The sequence below is a fragment of the Procambarus clarkii genome, chromosome 22 (genome assembly GCF_040958095.1).
Source record: "Procambarus clarkii isolate CNS0578487 chromosome 22, FALCON_Pclarkii_2.0, whole genome shotgun sequence".
NCBI lineage: Eukaryota > Metazoa > Arthropoda > Malacostraca > Decapoda > Cambaridae > Procambarus > Procambarus clarkii.
The window spans coordinates 41,545,350-41,567,862 of NC_091171.1; the positions used below are offsets into that span (position 1 = coordinate 41,545,350).

The 22,513-nt window shown below is 37.1% G+C and overlaps 1 protein-coding gene across 2 annotated transcripts; it reads left to right on the forward strand.

Moving 5' to 3' along the window:
• The first annotated feature begins 1,747 nt into the window (after positions 1 to 1,747).
• Positions 1,748 to 20,944, forward strand: LOC123759913 (ankyrin repeat and SOCS box protein 12). Of its 2 annotated transcripts, none has more exons than XM_045745164.2 (7): positions 1,748 to 2,085; positions 5,738 to 5,979; positions 8,342 to 8,463; positions 12,928 to 13,026; positions 14,312 to 14,532; positions 15,611 to 15,744; positions 18,463 to 20,944. In XM_045745164.2, exons 2-7 carry the CDS (start codon positions 5,757 to 5,759, stop codon positions 18,654 to 18,656), a joined length of 993 nt encoding a protein of 330 aa, XP_045601120.2. In that variant the 5' UTR covers positions 1,748 to 2,085; positions 5,738 to 5,756; the 3' UTR covers positions 18,657 to 20,944. The 2 variants fall into 2 exon arrangements, with proteins under 2 accessions (XP_045601120.2, XP_045601127.2); XM_045745171.2 differs by lacking the exon at positions 1,748 to 2,085 and adding an exon at positions 2,092 to 2,232.
• The last annotated feature ends 1,569 nt before the right edge of the window (positions 20,945 to 22,513 follow it).

The following is a 22,513-nucleotide window of genomic DNA, read 5'->3' on the forward strand; positions in this document are numbered from 1 at the left end:
AGCGTCCGGGCGCTCATGTAAGGACACACCAATATGGCTGGGATCCCAGCAAAACTCCACTGTCTTAAATCTACTGGAGATAAGAAACAGCCAATGTTGAATTTCGACTACTACAGGATAAACTGGATTAAAGGACTCCAGAGCCATGAGGGCATTACGAGTCAACTACAACAACAAAGGAGGATTGACAGTGTAGCGAATAAACCTTATACTCGCTCCATTATCTCATCATCTTAATGGCGTAACTAATTAGCACTAACTACACAGGCTATAATCCTATGAACAAATCCACAAGAGCCGTGACGAGGATTCGAACCTGCGTCCGGGAGCATCCCAGACACTGCCTTAATCGACTGAGCTACGACAGGGTTAAAAGGGTTGAAACCGAAGTTTACTAAACTTACTGGATCCCGTAGCCATTTTTTTGGTCCTTCGTTCATCCCGTTTTTGTTCATTTGATGCATCACGTTAGTGTGATCTCTGTGTGTGTAGTGTGTTATAATCCTATCCCTATTTACAGGTAAGAGTTCTTCCATCCTTCTTCCATCTTATTGGAGGGAGCTGAAGTGTAGTCACCATATATAAGCAAGTGATATGAGAATAGCAAGCACGGGAGACACCTCCCGTCACGCAGGGTGCAGTCGCACCTCCACAGATCTCCAGTATCATCTATTGATACTGGTAATGGCTCAAAAGGGCCACCACTTACGGGCTATTCATGCCCGTGCCACTTTTTGGGTGTCTTAATCTTCATCAATCAATCAATCGAATAGCAAGATTCAGCCCCGCTCCTGTGCCAGGTAAGTCCACTACGGGCTCATCATAGCCCGGGCTACTTGCCCCGCTCCTGTGCCAGGTAAGTGCACTACGGGCTCACCATAGCCCGTGCTACTTGGAACTTGTTCCGAGTAGCTGAATCTATAACAACAACAACAGGTAAGGTAATTATCAAAAGAAGGCACCAAACCGGGAAGGCTATGTAGCACCATCAAAGTGCGAAATAATCAGAGGGCGCTAAATATCACCAAGAATGCCAATATGAGAACAAAAACGCATAAGGCGAACGATATCAAAAGTATCCGATTCACCTAGAATTCTATCGAGGGACAGGTGACCGCGAGGGACGGTCGGAAAGCAAGACACACGCTCGTCCTGGAAGTCAGGACATTCAACAAGGATATGCACAACTATACAGTCTCCGTGGTGTAGTGGTAAGACACTCGCCTGGCGTTCCGCGAGCGCTATGTCATGGGTTCGTATCCTGGCCGGGGAGGATTTACTGGGCGCAATTCCTTAACTGTAGCCTCTGTTTAACGCAACAGTAAAATGGGTACTTGGTTGTAAAAACGATTCTTCGCGGCAAGGGATCGTATTCCAGGGACTTGCCCGAAACGCTATGCGTACTAGTGGCTGTACAAGAATGTAACAACTCTTGTATATATATCACAACTGTAATAGGGACAACGCAATTCGGCAACAACAGAATAGCAAACCTCCACAGATCTCCAGTATCATCTATTGATATTGGTGATAGCTCAAAAGGGTACTTTGGAGCTTTTGAGCTCACCACTTACGGGCTATTCATGCCCGTGAACCATTTGGGTGGCTTAATCTTCATCAATCAATCAATCGAATAGCAAACAGTACAATATGTAAGGACCATGCAAGGTACCAAAGACAGTAGCGATCACGGCGACCCTGTAGAGACAGGACGACATTTTCAACTTGCAGATCAGCGGCCGGTCGGGAGCTGAGATCTGCGGCCGGTCGGGACCTGAGATCAGCGGCCGGTCGGGAGCTGATATCAGCGGCCGGTCGAGACCTGAGATCAGCGGCCGGTCGGGAGCTGAGATCAGCGGCCGGTCGGGACCTGAGATCAGCGGCCGGTCGGGAGCCGAGAGCAGCGGCCGGTCGGGACCTGAGATCAGCGGCCGGTCGGGAATTGAAAGCAGCGGTCGGCAGGGTTGAGATCGAGCCGTCCACCTGCAGCTATTTTAGAGTCGAGAAGCTGGGAAGACGGCCGGCGGGATGAAGCTAAAAATACTCATAAAACTGTGGTCTTGGGTCGAGCCTTCACTTGAGCAGGTAAGCTTGCTTCATTAAACACCTTTTACAGAGATGGCAGCTTTTTAATGAGTAAACTCTTTAGTTGTACTCCATATTGAGACCTTTGAGTGCTTTTCCTGGGAGTTCGTTATCTTAAAATGCGCCCATTTTCACATGTTAATACAGGTAAGTTCTCACATCTACAGATAACTTTGAATGAAACAGTAGATTATATTCACTTGACAGCTAGACATTTTCAGTGTGTTTGTAGGTCTATTACAATGGCTTGCTCTGCATCAGTTAGTGTAATTAAGACTACATATGTACCGAAATATATTTTCATGGTTTACAGACAATTCTTATTGGAAATTTTAAAGAAATATTAATATATTTTATTTGTATAGGGGGGTACCACCTCTGGTGCAATTATAGAGACCCACAGCCTCAGAGAAGGGAACACAGAGCATACAGGGAAAAACTTGCCATTTAACTCTGAATACGTAAGAGTGTTCGCTTCTCCTACCACCCCCCCCCCCCTTTTTTTATTTGTATTGTATTAATTTAGCAAGCATTAGGAAGGCCTCCCCAGCCCTTGTGCTGCACCAAAGTCTATGAAGGTCAACAGTGTAGGGCAAGGGTTAGCTGGCTAGGGTCACCCAATATCTCCATCTCATAGGATGTTTGGTAAAATAATTATAAAATAGCATACTTAATTCTAAATAATGCCTTACTCGAAATCTTTGCTAGTTACTCTAACTTTATATTGGGTTGCTTTTCAAGTTTGCACTACCTGCTGTTGTAGGACTTGCATACCACTTGTGGCTAGTTGTTCGTCACCAGTTAACTTGCCAAACTAGATTACTGTACCAACAAAATTTCAATGTTATACAACAGTACCTGCCAATGAAGACCTTACCTACTGTAGATACAGCAGGTCATCATAATTGAGACTTCCTTCCACTACCACCCAAATATATACTGTAACAAGAAACTATATATATACAGTAATATGAAATAGTATATAACACAAAATAATATTAAATAATGGCAATAAACTGTTTAGCTGTTGCCATGAAATTTTCTGGCAAAAGACTCACTTTTAGTGGGGTGCCATTAAATACAATGGGTATACAGTACTGTAGTTTTAACCTTAATATTTTTTAGTATTAATTCAGCAGGCATGTGTGCGTGCTTAGTGTCTCCAAAGTTTTGTGTAATTCTAAAAAGGATAAAAATTCTATTTTAAATTCTGTGTAATTCTAAAAATTACATAGACTATATAATTACTTGCAAAAAGTAAGTTAATGTCAGTATGAAGGCATGCTCTACAAATTTGCAATATGTTTGTTATGAACCAAATAATGACAAATACTAGAGATAAAGGCCAATTATGAATTAGTGTTGTAATACCACACATTTGTTGTGGTATTTATCAATTTCTTTGGAATTGGATAACTTTTACTTTAAATCCTTGTTTCAGATGCTTTCACAACATTTATGAGAGCAGAATTGACAGTGACCACAACTATGTGTGTGCAATGTGTTGTTACTTTGAGTACAGTGTAACCTTGCAACTCTGCACCTTTTATAACATAAAACCTACAAATTATTATAGATTTGCCTAATGGAACAGTATTTGAAAGTTCTGATGAAGTGCTCAAATGTTAATTTATGTGCAGAAAATCCAGGCTGGCCCTGTGCCATTTTGTACTACCCAATCATTGTTTTCTATTCCCTTTTCTAGTAAATTAGTACAATGTGACTGTTTCCATGGGTAGCCCAGTAATAACCGAAAGGGGCTCATCTCGGCTAAGTGTTGATTTTCTCTGTGCTTGTTACTCTGGGGTCAAGATTCGTCAAGTATTAACATGGCCTCTTATGAAGCCTGTACATCTTTCCTGCAGCCCAACACCTGGTTATGGTAGTACTTATAGTAACAATGAGGTCCATAGTACATATACCGACGTACAATGAAATTAGGAAGTAGAAATCAGCACTATTGAGTTAGACAAACAAGAAAACTTTTTGTACTTGTGTTGCAAAGACAAACAAAACTAACCTAACCTTCCTAGGGCTAATACTATATCTAAGGCTTAATATAGTATGTGTGTGTGCTATACTAGGCCTAGGAACATTTAAGTTTGTGTTTTAGTTAATTTTGTTTAAAGAATTCCTTACTAGTCAGCATAATACTATCTAAAAGCTAAGTATGTACGAATTCGTTACTACTGACGATCGTCAAAATAGGAGAATGGGCTGCTTTCCTCAATCATGGCAGCTTAATTTGCATTTATTAACCAGTTTATGACCACTAAAATGATAGGTGGTTATCCATAACAATAATTACCTAGAGTTGAAGAGGTAAGGGTAAAGAGAAACTTTTCATGAATTTACCAAAATTTACTTGACTGCCATTATCTCTTTAATGGCATCAACGAGGACTGGAAACTGGTGGCTTGAAACAGGTTCCCTCATTTGTCATGATGATGAACAAAAAAATTTATTTGTTGGCTTGCATATGAATTTTGCATTGCCACTAAATACCTTTTTTTCTAAAAAAAAAAAAAAAAAAAAAAAAAAAAAAAAAAATGCTGTACAGAGAGAAGTTCATTGCTAAGAGGAAGAATTTTGATGGCAAAAGTCCAGAGAGAAAACTGTTCAGGGGCCTTAAAATATGACAATTTAGATGAAGCAGTTTACATGTGGTTTACTCAGATTATTTTGGACTAGTTTCATGATACAGGTAGTTAACAATTAAAGATTAAACCCCAAATAAAGAGGGATTGAAGTGAGTAAGTGAGTGAAGTACAGACATCATTGCTGCAGGAAAATGTTCATGCACATTATGAAATGTGCATGAACAGTTTCAAATTAGTGGATGGTAAGATATTATCAATGGTGTTAACATCAAATACAGTACTACCTCCAATCATCCAGCTTATGAATTGAGGCACAATTTATGTTAAGAGACTGTACAGAAAGAGTTGCTGAATCAGGTACAGTATTGGTAAATACAAATACAGTATATATTTGTAAACATGCTTGTTTCTTGTATGTTTTGGTACAGCAATTATCACAATAGTTTGTTGGTTTGAATGAGATATAATTGTATAGGAACAAAATGAACCATTGTGTTGGTATGATACATAGTGAAACAAAGGTGTTACAAAGCTGTTACAATAATCAGGTATTGCAAAAATTTGTGTTGTACCAAAATGTAGACTAGTAGTGAAATGACAATGAATGGTAGAAGGGGGCCGAGTAAACTGGGTATAGTGGTGCAATGTAAAATACATAATACATGTCGCAGTGAGGAAGGTAGAGCAAGGTATGCCATACATAAAAGAAAAAATTGAGGTAGAAAATAATAAGACTGACCCATTTTTAACTTGAAGACTTGGTTGGTGTTAGTTGTTCCAAATAATTAACTAGACCTAATTATTTTTATTTTTAGATACAGGTAAATGTGTTTACATTTCTTCCAACATTTTGTTTATAGTCATTGTTGGCATTAGTGTTATGATCATTATCATAGTGCACGTTTAACACAGTAAGTAGTTCAAGCAGTGGAAGTGAAATTATGATTAGAGTATATTGTACAGAAATTAAAGTTAATTTAGTGCATACTTTTTTTTATTCAGCTCAATGATGTCAAGTGGATAAAACTAAATTAACCAATATTTGATTTCAGGAGGCATATTTCAAAAGGGATGGCCAATATAGTAGAGTTGCCACAGCAGGTCTCTGCACAAGCCTATATGATGAACCATATGGTTGATGCAGAAGATGATGAAGATGTCAGACTTCATTTAGCAGCTTTGTGTGGAGATGGTAAAGGTTTAAAGCAGATCACAGCAGACCCTCAGTACAATCAGTGGCTCAACTATCGTGTTCGGCCTTATATGTCACCGCCGTTGAGATTAGCCGTTTCAGGTAAGTTTTTTCTTAGGGGTGGCATTGATAGGTTTATGCAAAATGCATAACCTTGGGAAACAGAAATAACACCAGTTGGAAATCAATACACACTCAACCGATGGCTCTTAACCATTGAACAGGAAAGCTGTTGAGGAATGATAAGTTAATAATTATGAAAAAAGTAATAAGCCACCCTATGGCCATAAATCAATATTCAAGTTACAGATGAGTCAGATTTTTCTAGATATTATTTAGGATGCCTATATGGAAGTAGAACAGCTTAAGTTTATTGAAGGATTCCGATTCACTGAGATGTTACTTGATCTGCTAGGTGATTTAAGGTACCATCTATATATGACTGGGTGCCCAGCTCTACTTTCTTATATCAGCTAAAGAGGAGGTACAGTACAATGTGGAATTTCAATTATGATGGGATCAGAAGGTTTAAAAAGTATTCAGTAACATTAGAGCCTTTCGAGAGTCAACAACAATAATTAATAAATAATTGCTGATGTTAAAATGAGCTTTCTCAGAGCATATAAAATCACAAAGTTCAGCTGCACAATTACAGTACTTGTCTTGGAGAAGGTGGCAAAGAAAATTGCTTCAAGACATTAGGGGAAGAAGAAAAAGACCTTTATTTCATGAATTAAGATTTTACAAAGTTTAGCTCTCAGGATTTTCTATAGAGGAATTGTGTTGGCTAAGTTGTGGGGATATATTGTGAATATTTATTGATAATGACTTTGATGAATATGCCATTTCCATTTTAAATGGTTGCAAAATAGCACATGTAGGGATTAAAATAGTTGGTGACTGAAATGTGATACAGAATACGTCGAGAGACATTGAATGGTTCTCATGAAATATCAGACACTACCGAGTGTGGCAGCATTGTAATGATGGAACACCAGTTTCAATACATAAAATGTAGACTGGGTATGATCAAAACTTGCTTGGGCTTAAATATAATCTAGTGCATAAAATAAAAATGACTTAGGGCTGAAGCTGAGACAAATGAATATGTGGGGTAGCCATAGATTAGATATAACACCAAGGAAGTGTACTCACCTATTTGTACTCACCTATTTGTGCTTGCGGGGGTTGAGCTTTGGCTCTTTGGTCCCGCCTCTCAACTGTCAATCAACTGGTGTACAGATTCTGCAATGTTGCAAGTGAATATATCTGCACTCTAGGCGTTATGCAGGAATTTTGGGTAATGTGAGGACCTTGTTACATTCAGCATGCAAGTAATGTATGTGTGACCTCCAAAATAAGCAGGTGTCCAGAATTACTCTGATAGTTTCACATTATCTCCATATACCAGTTGACTACAATAAAGGGTTAATGGAGTGCTAGACTACGGATATTCGTTTTCTGTAAATGTCATAGTACATGTTTTATTAGTAAAGAGATTTGTAAAAGCATGTTTGATTCCCCATAATAATACATTGTTAATTACAATCTGGAAATTCCCCTTGTACTGATATTAGGATAAGATCATTGGTGCTATGATGACTGATGTTGATGGCTGTAAAGTCATCAACATATAGCACAGAATGTACTCCTTCAGAAGGAGAAGATAGACCATTAATGACAATTATGAATTGTTCTGCCTTATATTACCAATAAAATAAATTCAGTCAGATTCTTATATATAAAGCACAGCATGAAAGGATGATTTTAAGGAATATTGGCAAGTTGCCTCTCAGGCCAACAATACGTAATTTAACTAAAACATTATTTTGATGTAGTCACATGCTTTCGTGAGGATGAAGAGAATTACTAATACTGATATAAACTTCCAAGATCATCTGGATATCTATAGTGATGTGACATTTATGGAAGCAAGATTGTGTAAAGAATAGTGAGATACAGTAATATCTTTCAAGTTCTTCTAATACGTACGAGAGCAGGGAGGAAAGTAATGTACAAAACTGAATTACAGTAGCACTGATTGTACATTTCAATAATTTAACAAAGAATAAACTCCATAAAAGTATAGCATTAACAGATGTTTAGTTACTTGGCCATATTAGCTACTAGCTTACCAGTTAAAGAACCCCCAGAACATTTTCCAGGTATGCTCAAGGTATGTATCAGGCTACATTTGAATTGAAGGCTGGTTAAGCACTGTAATTTCCTTCAGTTGAAGAGAAAATCTTAGGTTTTACAACCATCTATTAGCATGATTGGAATCATATTACTGTTATACCATTGATCAATTCTATGTATGTAAACACCTTAAATAATGTGCATCAGAGAAATTTAGTAGTAGAGCAGAATTGTCAATTTCTCAAGGTACAGTCTCTATACACATACACTGTCACTTATACATTTCTTAATCCTATACACTTCCCAAATGTCTCAATGTTTACAGGAGGAAACCCTGACTGTGTTGAAGTACTTGTGTTAGCAGGTGCAGACATAGAGCTGGAAGATGTGAAAGGACAAACTCCTCTCTTTGTTGCAACATCTCAAAGAAAGTTAGAAATAATGAAGGTATGTTTACTGTAAATATTATGCATTTTCATGTATGTAAAGACTGTGCATATATGTCACACTTTGCCTACACAACTGTACAAATGACACTTGCGTTGTACACATTCACAGGCGTAATGGGTCACTTTGTTTATGTTAGAATAACATATCCTAGAGAATTTCACAACATACTCTTAATTTTAACTATGTCTCAGAAACATTATGCCCACATGTCTGGTTTTCTGTTTTCTCAATAAAAATAAGTGTCCTACAGCAGTATACTTTGGTGTCTCCTATTCCTTATGAGTATTCCATGAATAACTTCAATAAAGACTCCCAACTGTTGAACCTATTATATGTGTAAATGAAGTCTTATTTTTCAAATACTAGCCCCTCACACTCTAAATAGTTCAGTAAATAATGAGCTACAAAAATATCACCATACTGTATAGATGATCATAAATAAGCTCACTTTAACCCTAATGGAAAACCCTACAGTATTACCAGTTATTTAAAAACAGATCAATCAACCAAATAGACATAAGAATAATTATCCTAAAATTTATAGTAAACAAAAAATCTAGATCTGCTTATTAAATAAATTTTAGTAATGTATTTTCATACACCATATATAACAAAAAATATATAAAAGTTTCTGTAAACTATCAGAGACCTAATAGTATGTTGCTTTCCCCTCTGCACTCCTCACCCTATATTCCTCATTTACCTCTACATACCTCATTACCCTGAGGTATGTACATTACCCATACCTCATTAGGAGCCGGTCGGCCGAGCGGACAGCACATTGGACTTGTGATCCTGTGGTCCCGGGCGCCGGCAAGAAACAATGGGCAGAGTTTCTTTCACCTTATGCCCCTGTTACCTAGCAGTAAAATAGGTACCTGGGTGTTAGTCAGCTGTCACGGGCTGCTTCCTGGGGGTGGAGGCCTGGTCGAGGACCGGGCCGCGGGGACACTAAAAAGCCCCGAAATCATCTCAAGATAACCTCAAGATAACCCCCTCACCTCAAACTCACAATAGGTCAGCAATCCGAATGGTGACAAATTCTATCTCCAGGTCACCTATAGTACCATGACTGTAGTAAATCTATAAACATGTCAAACATATAATCAGTACTCTACATACATTTTTGTATGTCCTTTACAGTAACAAAATCCTATACAATACTGCCATGAAAACCCAGACTTAAACCCAGACTTTGAGAGTCCCGGTAGTCAGGGGTGCAGTGCCAATTTTATAGGTGCCAGAGCTCTGGTGGGCCTGACAAAAGCCTGCCATTTCCTATCCTGTTTCTGTATACAGTGGTACCTCGGTTTATGAGTTTAATATGTTCCTGGAGACAGCTCGTATTCCGAAAACTCGTAATCCGAAGCAAATTTCCCCATAAGAAATAATGGGAAATGAATTAATCCGTTCCTGACTACCCAAAAACCTCACTTCAAACTAAATTTTATACCTAATTCATCTAAATCTACACTACAAAACTATGTTTAAGTTATTACTTACCCTTGCTGATGACTGCTGATGGCGTATAGAAGATGGTGAGGAGGGGGGAGGAGGAGAGGTGTTACTGTTTGGAAGGGGAGTCCCCTTTATCAGGCAGTGAGGACCTCTCTGGTGTGCATTCTCTTGGACGTTTTGCCTGCATACCACTAGGTCCTGGTTGTGGCTCACTGCTCGATTTTCTCAACAAATCTGTCCATGGAAAATTGTTTTTCCCTTCTTCGCAAGATGTCTCTGTAGTGAGACATCACATTGTCATTTAAAAGATTAATGCAACGGCCTACTACAGTTTTCTCTGGGTGAGTCATTTCAATAAAAGTTTGCATTTCTTCCCACATCTGACATCACCACTTCTTCTTTTCTATAAATCCCCCTATAAATACTGTATATATGAACTGTTCAAGACTGAACTTTGTAGAAAAATTCAATTTTCCCGATGTACTGTCATTAGTTTTATGTCTTAAAATACATCACAACACTGACTACACGAGTTCAAATATATTGTAAACTAAAGACATGATAATATTGCAGAGGTAAAAATGTCAAATACAGTACATAAGTATACTCACTCAAGGGTTCAGGTGGTCATCCATAAATGATCTTGAAATTATATCTGGATGAGTATTGTGGTGATTGTGGGAGGAGGAAGTTGAAGCTTGAGGCCAAGATGTTGAGGCTGTGTATGTAGTTGAGATACCATGGCGATTTTCAAAGTGCCTTTGTCATCCATCATTATGCTTTATAGGGCTTGAAAAATTAAAATTTGTTATGGAAATAACCAGAACTTTTCTGGATCAATTACTTTGTCACTGGTATTTTTGTTTCATCACACATATGATTTTATCACTGCCAGTGTCATTAACTCTTATTATAACTTTAACCTGACTGCTTTCCTCTTCCATATTGATGTAACACTCAATTTGAACATAATAAGCAAAGATCTTATCTTGTGATTTCAATATATCAAAATGAATGACTGAATATTTTTGGACTTTGCATTTTGTCACACAATCATTCTAAGGATACCATTTCTACTTTTGTTATAAGCTTTATTTTCTGCAATGAAGTCATTGTAACATGTTTCATCTTTGATTTTCTGCTAGTTGAAAGCTTGACACACAATACAGTATCTCCATTTTGGGAAACTGTGGTGGAAGGATGTTATAAGTCTCTGAAATAAAATGGTTTGGGCAGTGAGAGCATCAATTACTGTAGGCACACCACAAAAATGACAAACTGGGTTGTAGTGGCACTGCTCTATTTCTTGTATACATCAATGATTTGCCAAATGTTTCTAACATTGTTAAACCTATACTATTCGCTGACAATACTACCTTCATCTATTCTGACCCCAACCCCCTCACGCTAAATATTATTGTAAATAAAGAATACAAAAAAAGTCCACTCATGGATGTCAACCAACAAACTCACACTAAACATAGAAAGGACCCACTACATTTTATTTGGTAGTAAATCATCAAATCAAATCCAACTTCAGATAAACATTGTTAACATTAGCAATAAAATTGAGGGAAAGTTCCTTTGCCTGTACACAGACAAGAGACTGAACTTCAGCACCCCACATACAACACACAGCCAAAAAAGTCTCAAAAACGATCAATATACTCTCTAAAATCAGATACATTATGTTCCCCACTCTGATCTCCTCTCATTATACTATGCGCTAATCTATCCCTATCTTACATACGGTAACTGTGCATAGGGTTCAACCACTGCAAATTACCTCAAGCCCATCATCACTCAGCACAAATCTGCTATCAGAACTATAACAAACTCTGTCTTCAGACAACACACAGCCCCTCTGTTTAGTCCCTTAATTTACATGCTAAACATACACTCACTCCAAACATCCTCATGTACTATTTACATGTACAAAACCTTGTTCCTAAATGCTAATCTTGTTCTGAAACTTTACCTTGATAGGTGTAATAGAACCCATGAGCAACACACAAGAAATAAATGTATCTTTGATATTCCCAGTCAAACTAAATCTGTGCAAACAGTTCATGCAAATAAAGGGACCCAGTCTCTGGAACTCACTCCCTAATGAATTAAAAAATTCTCTGACCTATGTCTTATTCAAAAGTAAAACCAAAAAGTAATGAACCTAATTTCATCCACATAGTTTCCTACCTTGTTCTTCAAGCTCACACTGTATCTTGTACTACCCACTTCGCCAATATTAGTACTGAAGACATATACAGTCGCCAGTGTAATCACCTCTTGTCAATTAATATTGTAGTTATATGTTGATATAAAACTTTGCTATAATGTACCTTTTCATCTTACCTGATATGTTAGATTAAGGACCTGCCTTAAACATTATGCGTGTTAGTGGCTTTGCAAGAATGTAAAAATGCTGTACCAATCTTATGTAATCTCACAAACTCATTGTACCTTCTTGTAAATAAAAATTATTTATTATTATTATTATTATTATTATTATTATATTATTATTATTACTGCTGTTGGCTGCCTGACAAACTAGGCCTAACTTCTTAATAAATAAACTTTTTGAACAATGGCAATTTGAAAAGTGTGATAAACTCTGTATACCTTGCACAACTGTCCTAATTCACATTCTCTCATTTCAACGTCAGGCATCAATATCAAAATTGCACATACAGTACTTAGTGCCTATTACATCTTTGCACACTAGATTTTTTTCTTCAATTTCAATTAACCGTGTAGCATTATCATATTTACTCTTAATATATAAAGATATCTTAGAGGACACTATATATGGGAAGAGGTTTCTGTTATTTATCTTGATTGCCTCTCTCACAATCAGCTAAATATCTGCATAAGGAAATATTTGTAATAACCATGGACTGATTTGTGAGCTTTTGAATAATTGCACTTCCATAGCTTTTAAGGTTTTTCTGTTACTATCATTTAGTGTTCATTAATGTGAATATTTTGTATCTTTTACAAATATAGATTCTGCTGGAAGCCGGTGCAAATCCAGAAGGTAGTCGAAAAAATCGCTGTTCTCCATTGCTAATTGCAGTCAGAGATGGGTTTTCAGCAGGTGTTAAGGTAAGCAATATTTTTATGATTTATAAAATGCATTAGTACTGGCATTATTATTATTATTATTATAGTTTTCTTCTCAAGAGTGATAACATACATGTGCAGTAAGTACATATGTACCATATTCCTAAATTATATACACTGCAGTCATCATTACCCCTATTTCTCTTTTTTATAATGAATTTCAAACTTTTATTAGCCACAACTGACCCATGTTGTAATTATAATGAGTTTCAGTTTTGCCTGAAACACTGAGAATACTCCTGGCTCTACAATGTTACTTATGTATCCCACTGTTGGGAACAGAGAGCCTGTTAGTTTCATTGAGGTCCTCCAGGCCATCACATGACCTTACCCAGAATACAACCCACAACAGTTGGCTAACTCCTGGGTGCCTATATACTGCTAGGTGAAAAGTCAGTAGGTGTAAGGAAACATGCTCGAATGTCTTAACCTGTCTGGGAAGCAAACCTGAAACCAATGTGAATACTGTACTGTACTGTCAGTAAATATCTGTATAAGTTCTAGTCAACACCCAATATGCTATACTGTATTATATATGCTTTACAATAGCAAAATATAAATAAAAAATTCATGTTGCTGAATTGTCCAGTTTTATGAGAAACTTAAAAAGGGTTTTTTTGGGTTTGTAATTGTTAGAATTGGTACTAGATAATTTTTTCTTGAATTTCGAGTCTTGCTAAAAATGTTTGGTAATACATTATACAGTATTAGATGAACATAAGATGTAATAAATTTAAGCAAAACGAACTAAATTTAGGCTAAACCAACTTATTTGCTTCAGAAAAAAAGAACCCAGTACACAGTCATCCAAAATTAGACGATGTACACAAACTGTAGGTGAAACACATCAGTAATAAACCCATTGTCCACAAATGATATTATGTACAGTACTCAAAGACACTATTTACCTGAATTTACCTGAGAGCCACTAATACTAGGCGGCCTCAACGGGGACAGGAAGGCTTGTCAAAGGTCCCCCCCATTTGTTATTGCTTTAACATACAAAAATACATTAATCTGTTTTACTAAAAAAAAATCAGGTTTTATATTATTGGAATGCTCCAAATGGTATGCTGAAAACTGGAGTACAAGAAAAACAATATTTAAGTAGCAGATGAATTAATACCACCTAGAGTTTCATTTAACTGATCATTGTCTATAAGATACTATTTTCCTGATATTGAGAACGTCATTTACAGCATTTTATAAAATTTATATTTACAATATATTTACAGTGCTACTATACTTTTTTTATATAATTTTTCAGCTCCTCCTACAATATGGAGCTGATCCAGAGCCTTTTGATCAGGTGTGCACGTGTGTGCCTGGCTGGCCACTGCAGCACGCTGTCGTGTATGCTCATTTTTCCTGTTATTTTGAGCTGGTAAAAGGAGGGGCTATAGCAAATCTTACTTCACTCCCATATCCAGTAAATCCAAAAACAGTGGCACGTTTGTCAATTCCACATGCCATTCTGAAGTATGCAAAGTAAGTACAGTAACTGTTTTAGTACTTATATTATTATACAGTTTATATTTTCTTATATTACTATAAGAAAAAAAAAGGATTTTGTAAAGTTTATTTTGAGAATATTTAGATGTATAGCAAGGCCAAAAATCATCATGGGGATCTGAAAGTCACCCAGGCATGCTGTTCCTTTATTAATTCTGGTAACCTCAACCAGCCTATGATCATCCCATCCCCTAGACCATTCCCTCTGCCAATATGGCGATGCTAACCCCAAGTGTGCGGCCTCCATCTTCGAACAGACATTCTCTCTTATAGTATAGCTATACCCAGTATTTAACTTACACAAACATATTATCCAGTATAATTTGTTCACTTCCAAACCATTATTTGCCAAAATCTTTTCTGAATTTGAACTAATCCACTTTGTATCCATTATTTTGTGTTCTATTTTGTATTGATATATTTAGTGCCCTACTAATATTTTCCTTTTTTTATACCCATTCATCCATTTATATATTTCAATCATATCTCACCTTACTCTTCCTAGCAAATGTAAATTAAGCTTCCTTATTCTCTCTTCACATGGAAGGTTTCTAATTCCGGGGATTAACTTTGTCATCATCCTCTGCACAACACTCATATGCAGTGAGTGGTCAAGAGGTGGAATAAACAAGTTTATTTACACCATCCTCCTACCTACCTATCACAAACAATACCTAGCTGCCCCATCCTACCTACATTATTGCCTACTTCACCTCACTCATACCCCTTCTCTCCACCATCACTTCCACACCAAGTTCGGTAAAGATCACTGAACTTTCCCTTCACCTGTGAACCATGGATTACACTGTGTTCACAAATATTTTACAAATGTAAAGACAGATTTTAGTTTGATATGTATAATTGTACTACTGGAAACCGTGCTTATGTTACAGGTCTTTCCACTGTCAGGATGTTAAGTATTTTACAGGTTATTCAGTTGTAAATTGTGAAGTATGGTATATGTTACATGACTGAAAATTGTGAACAACAGTGAGAACTATAAATTTTATACCCGGTACAATATTTGTTTGACATCATACTCTTCTTTGTGTAGGGAGTATCCAGAGTTTGTAGAGTTGCATTATGAGAGTGGCGGTGACTTACGCCAGCTCAACACCAATGGAATAACCTGTATAGAAGAATTTGTTGAAGTTTCACCTGCAAGGGATCAATTAGTTGCATTATCAGGTGAGGTATTAGTAAAACTAATTACTTAATATACATGAGCTATATTCAGAATTACACACAGATGAGCACATGCTTTCCGGACACCTCAGGCCCGAGACCGGACAAATATCCTGCTGTGTATAGATAATTGTCATCCTAAAAATCTAGAGGGAAAATTTAACTGTACTATGTACTCACCAATATGAAAAAGTACAGATAAATGTATGAAGCTGAAAATTATTATGGTTGGTGGTAAGTTATGGTGTTGAGTTGACTGAAGTGGAGATTGATGGCAATGAGGTGCCCTCAGATAATGAAGTGCCTCTACCACTCCCACACTGCATTATCAATACTGTACCTGCACTTTACATCTTAGCTCTACTCACTGCCTTTCTATTACAGATTGCTTTATCACTTTTACTTCTACAAAAATAGTCAAAAGACAATAGATTAATAATGTCTAAAAGTGTAGTCTAGCTTATGTGATATTCAGCATGCACAACACTTCTCAAGTTCCCACTCTCAAACTTCTTAATTAGTTAGATTTTCTTCTCAAATATCAGCACTGACCAATTATTCTTATTTTTCTCACTTATAGAAGCTTTCACTGATAAAATGCCTTCATATGGAGCGTCATATAAAATGCCTTCATATACTGTCGCTTCTTATTATTCACCTGCTCACTCTCCTGAGCTTTCTTGGTCTCTGAATCATGTTCTAAATTTTCATTAGTCTTCCCAGTTTTCTGTTGCCCATTTTATAATGGGACTATTATTTTTGTTGGATCTCACTTCTGGCCTTAGGTTGGAGAGGTTCATGTTCTCTTTCAGAAGCAAGGGGGTGCTTTAGGTTCTGGTGGGTGTTTTCTTTGCTTGCAGCTTTCTCCTACTTAAGAATGAGATGCTGATTTCAGGGTGGACCATTAATTGTATCTTGGGTTGTTTAAGTGGAGGAGCATCATTTGATGAGCCCAGTTTCAGTAGTTCGCTGTTATTTGTGTGCCTTTCGGGATGCTTCGCTTGTTTGTTGACCTGGTATCCTTGGTTCCTAGGTCAAAGGCTTATTTGTTTCAGGTTGCCCACAGTGTCATTAAGGTCAGACAGCCTGCCGTCTACCCTAGAGCCCATGATGTTCATAAGTTTGTGGTTCTGTTTACTGTTTAATCTAATAAGTTTTGAGGTAATATTCGGGCTCGAGGGGGTTTTGGTGCACTAATGGGTTTTGATGGCATGATATCTTGTCAATGTGCCTGATCCATGGCTCACTTAGGTGAGCATGGAAGGGACCTGATTGTTTTTTGTAGGGACCTGACAGCCGAGTGGGCAGCGCTTCGGATTCGTAGTCCTGAGGTTCCAGGGTTCGATCCCCAGTGGAGGCGGAAACAAATGGGTACTTTCTTTCACCCTGATGCCCCTGTTATCTAGCAGTAAATAGGTACCTGGGAGTTAGACAGCTACTATGGGCTGCTTCCTGGGGGTGTGTAGCAAAAAGGAGGCCTAGTCGAGGACCGGGCCGCTAAGCTCCGAAATCATCTCAAGATAACCTCAAGATAGGTGGCACTGGATAGGTTACCTGGTACTGACTGCTGTTTTCCTCTGCCTCTGGGGAGCCCTGTTTGGTTTGTTCTCCATGGTGAGATGGCACCAGAGAGCCACCGAAGGGGGGCCCCTCCCAGCACTGAATCTTCTCTTTTTGGTGGGGCCCCCTTGCTGGCTCCCTGTCCTCACCCTTCCCTTTTCAGGGGCTTTGATTGCTGTTTGGGTGACTTGTGTCATATTGTTTGACCCCGGGCAAACCGTGAGTTGCTAGGGCAGACACCTGGCAGAGGGGCAATGTAACTAGCAGGGGTAACTGTTCAAGTTGTCACAATTGTTAATTTTTTTTTTTTTTTTTTTTTTTTTTTTTTTAACTTTGGTGTGCTCGACTTTTTTTATGGTTTTCTCTAGATTTGGGTGATTTAGTGTCCCCTTCTCTCTCTGCATCTCTTTAGTTTATCCTATGGTTTTGTCCTCTGGTTTGCAGTTGGTTTTCTGTGACTCGCAAGGGTCTGATGGCCATCGTTGGCCTGATAGCAAGTGGAGAGCCTTCCAGGCAGCTAACACCAAGTAGCCACTGAGAGGCCCACCAGAAAGAGGCACAACATTACATTCAACACCAGAATTTTTTAAGTTAATTTTTTGCACTAGAAATGGAATAAAAAATACGAATATAAAATATTTGAATTTTAGTGCTTTTTAATCCAAGATGGGAACAAGTCAAAATTACGTTGTCACAGCATACGGGTTAATGGTAATAACTAGTCATGTACAGTATAGTACTTGGGAATTTGTCGAGGAAATATCTTTTATAGATTTAAATTTTAACGCTTCACATTTTTTTCAATTTACAGTCATAAAAACACAGTTGGCTTGAGATATCCTATTCTGTATTATGAAAATTGAGGCAAGACATAATTTGGTCTCACCTACCATAAGACTGATTAGTTCAACAATACTTAAAGCAGCTGTTCTCAACTGTTGGCTCATTCACTGTGTGTGTCAAACCCAGACAGTGAAAGAGTTGTCTGCTCTGGTTAATATGATATATAGCTCACTACCACCATGTATTAGTGAGGTGATGATGCATTACTTTACAATCCATTTCTTGCTCCCATCATAAAATAGGATTTTACAATTTTAGTTTTGCTTTACATATTTTATTTATAAATACTTTATACCTTATGCTCTCGTTTTTTTTCAGGGTTGCCTTTGAGCCTCAAGTCGTTGTGTCGAGTGGCTATCCGAAAATTTCTTGGGCGGAAAAGTCTGTTTAAGCTTTCATTGCTTGAGGTTCCGTCTTCTTTAATTACATTCTTAAACTTTGAAGAGTTTACTCATTATTCACGAAAATCCAAAGAAAATATTCACATTAAAATCCATACCAAAGAAGAGTAAATTTACACAAAGAATGGCAGAGAAATTTGAAAATGTTAGAAGATAATTTAGTGAATTCCAGTAAATTTAGTGTTTATAACAATGAAAGAGAAATATTCCAATATACTGTACATGAATGATATTTTACACTACACATTAGCTTCCATGCTCTTTTTTAATTTCATGATCACCTAACAAGTTGAATCAGTTAAAGGAAATCATGCATGATGCGCAACTTGGGTACTTTATTGACACTGGACTATTAAGTGAACCAAAGAGGCATCCATCAGTCATAGGAGACTATGGAGTTGCACTCTGGATATTGGTCTGGTGTGGCCTCTCCAGGGCGCAAAGCCAGGATAGGTTGATACAGGGGAGACTATTAAGAGAAACTCTTAATATTCTGGTATTTACTAAGTACTGTATACTTTTTAAAATAATGGTAATTTGAATTGAAAAGTCCAATTATACTGAATATTAAATATACAGAATTGGTATTTTAATGTTTCACATATAGTTTTTATTCAAGTTTAGGATACATTTTTATATATTTATATATACAGTATATATAAAGAGTAGAATAGTGTACGACCTCTAAATGGAAGGGATTCGTATGATAAATGGAGGGGCTAGAAGTGTTAACAATACCGAAGCTGGAAGATAGACGGAAAAAGAGACAATATGATTACTACAAACAAAATAAGTGACAGGAATTGACACAATTGACATTGATGAATTTTTGAAACTTGGAAAAATAAGTACCAACCAACACTGGTACTAAAAACCAATAATGGTACTAAAAACCAACAATGGTACTAAAAAATAACATCTTTAAGTTCTCTTTTTGCAGACAGTTGTATGCTATTACAACAATTCAAGTGAGAAGTTGGTGGCTGTCAAAACCATCAGTACTGTAGTTTCAAAGCATCATCTGACAGTTTATAAGGCAGACGAGAGGGACACCACGAGCATAGCTTTCATTATGAAACTATACTTAGGTAATTACATCCACTTTGGGAGGGAATCCCAAGGAGCTGAAAAGATGTCCTCAAAGCTCTACAGACTGAGGTCAAGAACTAGTGACATAGGTATAGATATTTGAGAGTATGATGTATCATTAACAAGACAGTATGGTAATTTAATTAGGAAATGGGGTAAAAGGGACAAAATTAGCAGAGCAGGCAACTCATTCTATGAATGACGGTGTCCTTCAAATGGTAACCTGGTAAAGAAGTGTTCAAGTTGCAGGAGGATGCAGAGCTTAAAACAAAACAATATTAGTGATTCTGTACGCAGTTTATAACATGTTTGTTGATAAAGGTAAATTAAAGGGGAAAGCAGTAAGCAAGCTTGTTTGAAAGTAAGAATTACATGCAAGCAATAAATGTTAACCACCACCAATTTCATGCTTATTGAGTTTTATTCCATCTGTCATCCTTCAGCACTACACACACATATGATGTGTGTAGTAGTAGTAGTAGTAGTAAGGGGACCTGACGGCTGAGTGGACAGCGCTCGGGATTCGTAGTCCTAAGGGTCCGGGTTCAATCCCTGGTGGAGGCAGAAACAAATGGGCAGAGTTTCTTTCACCCTGATGCTCCTGTTCACCTAGCAGTAAATAAATACTGTACCTGGGAGTTAGACAGCTGCTATGGGCTGCTTCCTGGGAGGGGGTGTAACAAAAACGAAGCCCGGTCGAGGACCGGGCCGCGGGGATGCTAAGACCCGAAATCATCAAGATAACCTCAAGAAGATAGTCCACAGTTGAGTAGACACCATTGGCAGCAACAATAAAAAAAAATCTCTTTACCCTTAGAATAGAAGTACATCAGTTACTTCATATTTCTTAACCAATTCTTTGAAACATTTGTATGAAACTTCATTTTTGTCTTTTAATATGATAATATGTTTAGATATGATACTAATATGTATGACACATTATTAGTATCATGGCGTGGTTCTTGTGAGTGCATGAGGGGTAGTATATGCCATACGCTTCATCAGACATAGCCAAAGAGAAGTGCTAATCTCATACATGTGGTAATAATTTAATGTGTGGGGATACATATTTAATTATAGATATTTAATTTAATGTGTGGGGGTACATTAAGTGAACGTGTAACTCAGCAGTATTACCAGAAAACTGATGAATGATAACATTTCATCACCATTCACAACAATGTTGCCAGTGATGCCACAACATGTCTCAGAATGTGGCAACACATTATATTATTATAAATTACTATGCCAAAATAATTACTGTACAAATCAATCGCAAATTCTTTGGATAATATAATGAACATGAATAATGTTGTGTGTTTACATCCTACGGTGTTAGAGTCTTCTGGACCACCCTCTTCATGTATGCCTTTTCTAGTCCATATTATTTTATAATTATTAATGCCATTAAAAACAATTTACTTGATGCAGACATTAAAATTTTGCTTAAATGGTTATGCTTTAATGTTAATTTAGTTTCACCTTCTCAAAGTTCACTTTATTGCTTATCTCTATAGATTTTGATCATCAGCATAACTTACATGCTTCTAATCAGCCTATCAGATATATTTGCAATTTAATTCTAATATGGATAACAAATCTCCAACATTTAAGGAATTAAGATTTAATGTGTACAGTGTCTATGAAATGTGTAGGAAGCATTGTACACCTAGTTGTATGACATTGACATGGAAGAGTGTTGAAGCTATGTGGTGCTGTGGTATGTGGTGTTATTAGGAGGATATTGAAAACTGGATGCCATACCAGTGATGGTAATTTTCAAGAAACTTACTCATCTTCTTTCGAATATTGCTCAGTCCTCATGTCCCCTTTCAAGGCAGGTAAGACAGCAGAGCAAATAATATGCAGAAATTCTTTGCTGTCCATATGGAACTGGTGAAACCTGTACTATACAGTACAATTAAATAGCAGTAATTGAGATACAGTAGGAAATTTAAATAAATCCAATGATAAGTTGTTGGAGTGCCAAAGCCACAGCTGAAGAACACAGAATAGTAGAGGTATGTGTGAATACACTAGTGTATTCTACAATACAGTAGTGTTAGTCCTATCATCTGTTCAACTTATGAAGCCACTTAAACTGGCCTTGAAGTTCCCAATGCTCATGGTTAATGTCATTCTTTCAGCTACAGTACATGCAGTAGCTATGTCCCACCAACAGGCTGTAGAAACCACTGGTAAACAATATCAGCCAAATCCTCATACCTAGAAGATTTCAGCATTTTTGTGCCACCACCACCACTAGTTCCCTCTTTTTTTACTCAAATTCCATGATCTGCTTCTTTCCCCCTGCCAACAAATATATGAAATATCACTGGAAAAAGCAATAGAAGCCATCAATATAGATTTTGATACGTTTGTATGTGGATCTGTGGGCTACAGACAAACTGCCTCATAGGATGGTATTTAAATAAAATAATCTGTTCCTACACAGTGCACCCTCTAAAACCTAAATCATGTCATTTTGAACCCAATCTGCATTCATGTGAAATCTGGTTTTCTAAATAAGTGGCTCTTTTTTTGGCTCTCATCAAATTTTCTAGATTTTTCATATAGTAAATTATATAGATGTCATCTTATTAAGACAACTATTATATAAACAATTTTGTGTGCATATAAATAATAAATATGCACCCCAAAACAATGCAAACCAAAGTCTGCAAGTACAAATACAAGTTTGTTTCACTTACCTTTTAGTAGTACAGTACTGGCTATACAGTGGACCTTCCAAACCCCAGATTATGTCATTCCGGACCCAATCTGGATTTCAGAACATGGTATTTTCCATTTCTTGGCTATTTATCACAAATATTTTTAGATTTTCTTACAATAATTCATATAATACATGCCTACATATT

Coding starts and splice junctions, on each gene's coding strand:
- LOC123759913 (XM_045745164.2), top strand. CDS start 5,757: ATGGCCAATATAGTAGAGTTGCCACAGCAGGTCTCTGCACAAGCCTAT. Junction 8,464..12,927: donor GAAAGTTAGAAATAATGAAG/GTATGTTTACTG, acceptor TTACAAATATAG/ATTCTGCTGGAAGCCGGTGC. Junction 14,533..15,610: donor GCCATTCTGAAGTATGCAAA/GTAAGTACAGTA, acceptor TTCTTTGTGTAG/GGAGTATCCAGAGTTTGTAG.